Raw genomic sequence first — 8,317 nt, 5'->3', positions numbered from 1 at the left:
TGTTGGTCCACCTTTTTAAATGTAGGCTTCAGTTTGTCCTCAGTCTGTTGCCATCCCCCGTTGCTTAGGAACCCCTCTCTCTCTGCTTTGTCTCTCCTGGGATGTTTGAATGTTTCGGACGATTTGGAAACTTGTTTGCTGCATTTGAGCTTTGCCTTTGACTGATTTTATTTTATTTATTTTTTATAATAACGTTTGCATGGCACTGTACTCGTGTGCTACTCTGTTAGCATGGCATGTTTGTATTCTTTGAAAAATGCTCCTAATACCCCAAAAAAACCTGCCGTTAATCCAGCATGGATGTGTCTAGCCCCAGTTTCCACTACATTCACAGTCACAAAGTTCAGTTTTTGCAGAAAATAAATACGTATCAATCTTTTCAAAACCCTAGAAGGTCATTTAAAAACTCTTAAAACTTGTGAACGTATTTCCAGAATCCTCAAAGACTCTTCTAAACATCTGGTTAAAAAAAATTTGTACAAAATTGGGATGGAAAGAGTTTTTCCCCCAGATACTTGGTGCTGCATCTCCTGATTATTAATGATTATTATTATTGGTCAATTTGGTAATATTTTCTTGATGAAGTGGCCTAATAGAATTTAGATCAATGAAAATAGTTCAAAGTAATGTCATCAAATTGCTGGTTTTGTCTGACTAACATCCTGAATTTGCTTAAGCTGTATTGACATTTCATAGAAAACTATTAATTTATAAGTTGAGAAAATAAATGTCAGTAAATACATCTGATCTGATGATGAATATAATCGTTAGTTGGTTTATTTCTTTTGCTATAAAGTGAAGGAGTTTCATTTCCAGCCACCTGGATACAAATCTCAACTTGTGGAAAGGGTTAAACAAAAATGTGGCGTCTTTGAGGATTAAAGAAACACAGAAATATAAAGTTGTTAAATGACCCTCTAGGTTCTTCAGAGGCAGCTGGGTTTTCTGGTTAATAAGAACATGTGCTTAGTGTGGAGCTTAGAAACTCATAAAATGTAGACGTATGCAACATAAAACTGAACACATCGATAAAAAATATTGCAAGTTAAATAATTAAAATGGAGTAACACTTTTTTCTTTAATCTCCAATAAATTGGTTAAAAGATATTAAAAGCTAATTATCTTTAATTTTTCACCACCAATCAGTTGATTTATCCATTTTAATTTATTTAACCAACAATGTATTTTCCTTCCACATTTTGTCAGTTCTGAGCCTCCGTAGCTTCGCCCTGTGACGTGAATGTAATTTACAAACTGGGATTAGAAAGTGTCTTTGGTGGAAACAGACACCAGCCACATGCTAAATTTATTTATTTATTTTAGATCTTGGCTGGTAGGTTCGATTATTCTACCAGCTGCTTTGATCGGTAAACTAAATATTTTTTTGTATGCCAAAGAATTAAAAGATGGTGAAACAAAGTGGCTGCTGAATCTCTACGTCCACCAGACACTGCTTTAAAAAAAAATCAAACAAACTGCCAAAACAAAATCTGCGAGGCTAAAACTTTTCTGTTTGTCCTCTTCTCCCGACAGTCGCCATGTACCTGGGGATCAAAAAGGGGAAAATAAAGACAGTAAACCCCGCTCCCTCAGATTCACTTGGAGTATGAGGACCACCAGCTCCATGGAGCCTTGCGATATCATGCGGGAGATTCGCAAGGTGCTCGACGCCAACAACTGCGACTACGAACAGCAAGAGAGTTTCCTGCTTCTTTGCGTCCACGGGGACGGGCGAGCCGAAAACCTGGTCCAGTGGGAGATGGAGGTTTGCAAGCTGCCCCGTCTCTCCCTCAACGGCGTCAGGTTCAAAAGGATATCCGGATCATCCATCGCTTTCAAAAACATTGCTTCCAAAGTTGCCAACGAGTTAAAGCTATGAACAAAAGGGTTTAAAAGTATACATATATATATCTAGAAGTATTTAAGCTGTACAATCATCCAAGTAGCAGTTTCCAAATGTCTCCTTTTTTTAAACAAAATACAGAGTATGTATTGAATATTATAATGTATAGATTAAGGCTTTTGGCAATAATCACTGAATTACCTACTAATATCTCAGTCTATTCTGGCCACACGGGGTCGACATTAATGAGTTGAATATGATTTGTCATGCTGTGAATGTGGACAAAAAAAGCATTTCTAGTCTTATTTATTTCTTTTTTTTCTCTCCTGGAAAAAGAAAAAAATTAAGTAGCATTTTGTTTTCAGTGTAAATAATGTATCTTACTTTCAACACAGCTTCACTGCAATACTCATTTTGTTTTTTTGTTTTTTTTTTTCTTGTTTTTTTTTTTTTCTTTTGTATTTCGTTAAAAAGTAGAGATGACGGGGAGTCCGTGTAAATGCCCACATGGTTAATGAGGGTCACTCATGTCTCAATTAAAGTGTCTGTCAACTTGAACGTCTTCGTGTCACGATGATCATTTGTGTCTGGACACAGTCGAGATGAAAATATAAAACTAAGTGTTATTCGAATATTTAAATGTATTAATGTTTAAAAGAAAAGTGACGCCTTCTTTTGGAGAAAGCAGGTGTAGGTTCTATATTAATACTGTGAAAGTATCAAAGCACTCAGTCCACAGAAATGTACAGCCTGTATTAAGAGACTGAGCCTTCAAACGAGATGTAAAGACTTCTGTGACTTTGTGATGTCACAACAAAGCAGTCACTACCCTCAGACTCGGAGCCTCTCTTCTGATTGGCTCACGACCTGTTGTTACTAGAGCGCCACAGAGACGCCTGAGAGAGATGTAACACGACACTGAGATGGTGTTTGGTTTCATAAAACCAGAAATATATCTTCTTATGGATCAACATTTCAAATGAAACACAGGAGAAGAAGAAGATATGGGACCTTTCACAATAAATCTTCAATAAATATGGGCTTGTACATTATAAAAACTTCTTAGCATATTATATACTGCTTAACTAAAAGGAATAATTTCTTTATAATAATGAAAACTATGACAAAACATCCTGGAAAGTGTTTGCAGGTCAAAATTAATGTGTTGAGGTTAAATTTGATGGAAAACCTTTTTAAACATGTAAACCCAATATAGCTCAGTTCTAACATGTTTTCTTTCTACATGTTTCTTTCACAAACATTAAGCTTTTATTAAGAAGAAGCCTCTAAGGTTAAGTGCTTTAATGAACTGTTTCTGTTGAGTTAATCACAAAGTGTCAGAGCAGGGTTTCTTTTGGAGATAGTGATTTTTGGTTTAGTTGATGTTTGAAAGTTTTCTAAAAAGTCATTTTGATTTTAGCATCAATCTGTAATTGTCCTTTCACTACAGCTAGACAGGAAGTCCAACTGCATACCAAACTTCACTATGACAAACTTTTTTTTGGCACTTCTGCAAAGTTGGGGCACAATAGATTTAAAAAAAAAAAAAGAATGGTCAAAATTGAAGCAACACTGCAACCTACAATTCCCATAATGCAACTCAATAGCACCTAGCGCTATACAGTAGAACTCCTGTGTAAAATCAGTGTATTGCTCCTTTAAGGTAGTTTATATGATGTGAAATTGGAGTGCTTTTACCTGACCTCTGTACAAAAGATGCATTGCATTCACTGACACGTTTGTCTCTCATTTTGTGGGTTGAGTTGCAGTCATTTACATTTGGGACAAATTTGTCTTTAAGAGAGTCTAGACAGGAGAAGTGGAACAAGGTTTAAGTTTCCAATTGAGTCTGAAACCTTGTGAAGGTTGTGATTTAAACTGGAGCTGCTGTTGCTCTTGAACATGTGATAGAGACAGAATCTACAACTTCTTCAGAGTTTTCACATTAAATACCTCAGTCACCCATTTTCGGAGAAAAGCAATATTATAACCAGTGGTGATGGGATTACTGGGAATATTTACACATGTACCATAAGAAGTCTCATTCCAGGAATCAAAATTCAACTTCAACCAGAACTTTATTTTATTTCAAATCCATCCTCACCTTACAGGAACCATTTCATTTTAAATAAACAAATCCAAACTGCATAATACAGAGTGCATTCCAGGACAGAGTCAAACATTCATTCAGACAGAGGGGAGATAGGAGGGAGAGGGAGAGGGAGAGAGAATTAGGAAGGGGGAATGGCGTGGGGTGGGTGTCAGGATGGCTTTACTTCTGGGCGGGCATCATGTCGTCGACGGACTGGCCCTTCTCCAGCTTCTTCTCCATCTCAATCAGCAGCTTGATTCCATCAACCACCATCTGCACCAGCTCCACCTCAGAGAAGCCCAGTCTGTCAGCGTTAGAGATGTCAAAGACTCCGCCCACAGCAGCCGTGTCCACGCCGCCTGGTGGTAAGAATGCAAACAAAAACATAATACACAGACCCATGTTCAGCCGACTGCTGGATGAAGTTCTTATTGTAGTCTACATTAATGTACATCCAACATTTTGGGGAAAGATGCTTTCACTGATCTTAAATTAACAGTTTAAAATACAGAAATACAAATGCCTAATACAGGCGTCATAAATGTTGACTTTACTCATGGATGCAGGCAGTAGGATTGGCTAGAGTAAAGAAATGTGCAGGTTGTTGTACCTGTTCCACGTTTCTGGAGCCTCAGCCTCTTGAGAATCTCCTCAAACTTGGCATGTTTGCTCATGTTGGGCAGCTTCACGTGCACACCTGCACGCAGGCCAGTACCCAGGTTGGATGGGCAGGTGAGGACGTAGCCCAAGTGCTCATTCCACATGAAGGCGTGGCCTCTGTCCTTGAACAGGGTCTCAATCTAAACACAAGAGAACCAGGCTGATAAGGTGTTTGTACTGTGTATAATACAAGTCAAATAAAAGCACAGTAATTTACACTAAACACTGAGTCTGACTCATGTAAACAGAAAACCTCCCACGACAGATTAATGACTTGTTTTTAAAGAAACTGATGAAGCTCTCGTTTCCTGCCAACCTTGGTGAGTCCGGTGCAGAAGCGATTGAACACTTCCTTCATGTTGCCTCCTTTCTGCATAGAGATCACACGCAGGTGGTCCTCCTCATTCACCCACACCAGGAATGTCTTGTTGTCATTGTGCCTTAAGACAGAGGCAGAAAAAGAGGAATTCAGCTTCCTTCAAAATTAGCTCTACCAGTGGAAAGATTTACAGAAGGTTGGCTGACATGGCAGTAAAGATGAAGCCTCACCAGATGCCCCTGGCGTCAGGCCAGTCACGGGCCATCCCTGAGGCCAGCAAGAGAGGAGACACTGGCTTGTCGAACAGGAAGTGGTCGTCGATGAGCTGCTGCTGCTCGGCATCTGTCATGTTCTTCAGGGCGTAGTATTTCCCCTTCAGGTCTCCGCTCAGAGAGGCCAGAGCTGCAGAGAGGAAATACACATTTTAAAACCATAAATGTCAAAACCTAGAGCAAGATGCAAAACTAAGTCCTGTCACTGCCACACAGTATTTAAGCCTGTGAGGAACGTTTGACAGATTAGATGTACTGTGGAGCTGAAACAATTAGTTGAACTGAAATAGTCAGCAACTATTTTGATAATGTATTAATTGTTAAAGTCGTTTAAGCAAAAAATAAGTAATTCCCTAAACGACAAGAATTTTCTTCTTTTTTGCCTTATGCTGTAAGTAAATGGGCATGACAGATTAATCAATATTGAAAGCAGTTAGTTGCAGCACCAGTGTGTTCAGTATCAGTGTAAACACACAGTTGAGTCTAGTTTACATTTATTCTGTGCTATGTTATTCCATCAACTGCCACTGGAGGGCCCCCACTGCCAAACTAATGAATTCACTTGGCATCAATCAGGCCACAGACTTGTACTCCAGCTTTCTTACATAACACAATCATTCAGCTGGAGCCACGTCTCCATCTGTCTGGATGATGGCTTTCAGTGCTGATGTCAGTCAGTGCCAGTAACTCATGCGCTCAGCATGGACAGAAGCAAAGCACCTGCATTGTCAATACTCAACTTTCTTCAGTTGCAGGTTAAAGTGGCCTCTTTACCTTCAATGGAGAGCTTCTCCACAGCACGTCTCTCTCCTCTGCTGCAGTGTGGTGGCAGGCAGAACCCACGGACGCTGCGTCCTGTTCGGACACGGGAGCTCAGAACGTAGTTGGGGTCGAGGTCGTCACCGCCCTTAGAGGATGACATACGTTAGTTTCCATGTTCAGTTCCACCGTCACATTCAGCCTGGCTAAATGATGGCAGTGAGCTGCAGTACCTTCAAGTTGTCGGGGTTGAGGTCAGTCTTGTGCTTGTCTGTGGGTTTGTATCCTCCATGTCTGTCCTGGATCACGGGGTCCAGCAGCTCCTTGAAGACCTCGTATGTCTCCTCGTCCCCGGCGACACAGCCCACAGTCATAATGAAGGGGTGGCCTACACAAAGTTGACAGGGTCACAGGAGACAATGACAGGAAACGCACAGACAAACTTACATCCTCACTAACTCAATGTGCTGAGTGTCATCGGGTCTCAGGATGGGACTGTGTTACTGTACCAGGATTATCAACCCCTGTCTGAATGACACCATCTATGGTGACGCCGTTGGGAGTAGCCCGCTCTCTCAGCATCCTGTACATGTCCTGGGTTAAGAACTTGGCCATGTGGTTGTTGTGCTGACTGAGATCTGGGAACTCGTCGACAGCTGACAGCCTCTTCAGGGTCAGCTTGGCCATATTCTCAGAGCTAAACAGAGACATAGTCTACAGGGTGAGCACAAGTCACCTGCCATACTTCAATTAACAGGTATATCTAAATTCTCTGAATGGTTTAAACCTGATCCACACATGAGAGCAGCCACACACTGTTCAGTTTTGCATGCAGCTGATATTCTGCACAACAAACTGTCACAACTGTAATAAAACTGCAAGCAGCAATGGATTATCAGCTGCTGCCTTGCATACATTATGCAACACTGGTAATCGTTACCATTTGCTATAAAGCTGGGAAATATTGCTCTGATAACGGAGGCCCATTTGGAGGAGGATGACAGTGTTTCTAACTGTTCAGCTCTCCATATGTGTGTAAATGTTGGTGATAGTTTATCCCCTCGGCAAGGTCACAGTGCAAAAAGCTGTTAGTGTTCCCTCGCAGGAACATGAAGCACAGAGCGCCGCTACGGCCATTAAGCGCGGTCGATCAGGCAGAACAGATGGCTGTTCCGCCGAAAAGCCGCTTGGTTTTTTACCTGGGTTATCAACCCCAGTCTGAATGACATCATCCAGAGTAAATCCACTGGGTGTCTGTTTGCTCCTCAGCCCTTCGTAAATAGCAGGAGTCAGGACCTTGGCCATATGATTGTTGTGTTTGCTGAGGTCCGGGAACTCTTTCTCCGAAGCGTATTTCATCTTCATCTGGTTGTGCGTGTTACCGAAAGGCATGGCTGATCCCTGGGCGGAGGATGGAGGGAAGACACGGTGAAAAGCAGCGAAACAAACTGACTGCTGAGTGCGGACAGTTAGCATCAAGTCTACAGCTCATTCCGACATTACAGATGTTAAATTTTAGCCTAAATAACTAAACTACTGCACTTAAACCGTGTAGTATCCTGCAGTGAACAAAGCGTCCTGAATGCATTTAAATAGATGCAGAAATGTGCGGCAGTTACTTTTTCCAAAGACATGTTATGGATCGTATCTTTTATATTATTTCATGACACTACTCCAGAGTTAACATTAATCCTTGTAGTGAAAAGCGACATATTCAGAAGGCCAATATGATCTGTCTCTACCGCCCTGCGTACATCATAAAAAAACTGAAGATATTCTCTGTGTGTCGGAATTTGAGTTAAACGAATTCCTACCTGTTGTTGACGGATTTGTGGACTACTACTACTACCAGGGGTAGATACAAAGATCCCTATTTTTCCGGCCGAGGAGCTCACAAACCACCAGCAGTGTTCCTACAGCTCTCCGGTCCGCCTGAACGCTTGAGATCGTAATTTATAGCAGAGCATCTCTCCTCCCATTGGTCACTATTTGTAGTCCATTCATTCAATTGGACGCGCTGATTCGGCTCCAGTGGGGACTCCTTCTACACACTGAGTTTTCACTCCCAATTCACATTTTTGAACAATAACTCTCAGTTTGCAAATAAAATCAGATTATATGATCCGATCCAACAACTTTAATATTTTTCAGGATTGCTGTACCACAGTTGAGTTGAAATTAAGTTATGTACCATGTAAATCTATGAATGTACAACTAATCAAACTAAATGCGATTAGCTTTTGTGATATTAAGTACTTAAGTACAGTTTTGAGGTACTCACTTGAGTATTCCCATACTGTGATCTTTGGCTGCACTATATTTCAGAGGTTAATATTATACTTTTTACTCATCTACATTTTATTTGAGAGCCA

At 40.9% G+C, this 8,317-nt stretch overlaps 2 protein-coding genes across 20 annotated transcripts in view; one reads left to right on the top strand and one right to left on the bottom strand.

Moving 5' to 3' along the window:
• The window catches only part of mark3a (MAP/microtubule affinity-regulating kinase 3a), a 52,524-nt gene extending 50,123 nt beyond the window's left edge, over positions 1-2,401 (top strand). For 13 of the 18 annotated variants that reach the window (XM_087175773.1, XM_023412962.2, XM_023412959.2 and 10 more), the window contains one exon: positions 1,534-2,401. In XM_087175773.1, coding sequence (XP_087031899.1) covers positions 1,534-1,879 — 346 coding nt within the window. In that variant the 3' untranslated portion in view covers positions 1,880-2,401. The remainder of the gene's footprint in view (positions 1-1,533) is intronic. The other 5 variants (XR_015437670.1, XM_087175775.1, XM_023412972.2 and 2 more) reach the window with 2 other exon arrangements.
• Positions 2,402-3,902: 1,501 nt separating this feature from the next.
• On the bottom strand, positions 3,903-7,888 carry ckba (creatine kinase, brain a). 2 transcript variants are annotated; one of them, XM_023412975.2, is made up of 8 exons: positions 7,760-7,888; positions 7,145-7,346; positions 6,179-6,333; positions 5,961-6,093; positions 5,145-5,316; positions 4,912-5,035; positions 4,546-4,735; positions 3,903-4,294 (listed from the first exon to the last, which is right to left on the bottom strand). In XM_023412975.2, exons 2-8 carry the CDS (start codon positions 7,335-7,337, stop codon positions 4,116-4,118), a joined length of 1,146 nt encoding a protein of 381 aa, XP_023268743.1. In that variant the 5' UTR covers positions 7,338-7,346; positions 7,760-7,888; the 3' UTR covers positions 3,903-4,115. The 2 variants fall into 2 exon arrangements, with proteins under 2 accessions (XP_023268743.1, XP_023268744.1); XM_023412976.2 differs by lacking the exons at positions 7,145-7,346; positions 7,760-7,888 and adding an exon at positions 6,455-6,822.
• Positions 7,889-8,317: the final 429 nt, after the last annotated feature.

The sequence above is a fragment of the Seriola lalandi genome, unplaced genomic scaffold, assembly GCF_002814215.2.
Source record: "Seriola lalandi dorsalis isolate HSWRI2012SDOR001 ecotype SW California unplaced genomic scaffold, Sedor1 jcf7180002054497, whole genome shotgun sequence".
Classification (NCBI taxonomy): domain Eukaryota; kingdom Metazoa; phylum Chordata; class Actinopteri; order Carangiformes; family Carangidae; genus Seriola; species Seriola lalandi.
This window is presented reverse-complemented; position numbering and strand designations above follow the sequence as displayed.

Coding starts and splice junctions, on each gene's coding strand:
- ckba (XM_023412976.2), bottom strand. CDS start 6,656: ATGTCTCTGTTTAGCTCTGAGAATATGGCCAAGCTGACCCTGAAGAGG. Junction 6,094..6,178: donor TCAACCCCGACAACTTGAAG/GTACTGCAGCTC, acceptor TCATCCTCTAAG/GGCGGTGACGACCTCGACCC. Junction 5,036..5,144: donor CCTGACGCCAGGGGCATCTG/GTGAGGCTTCAT, acceptor CTCTGTCTTAAG/GCACAATGACAACAAGACAT.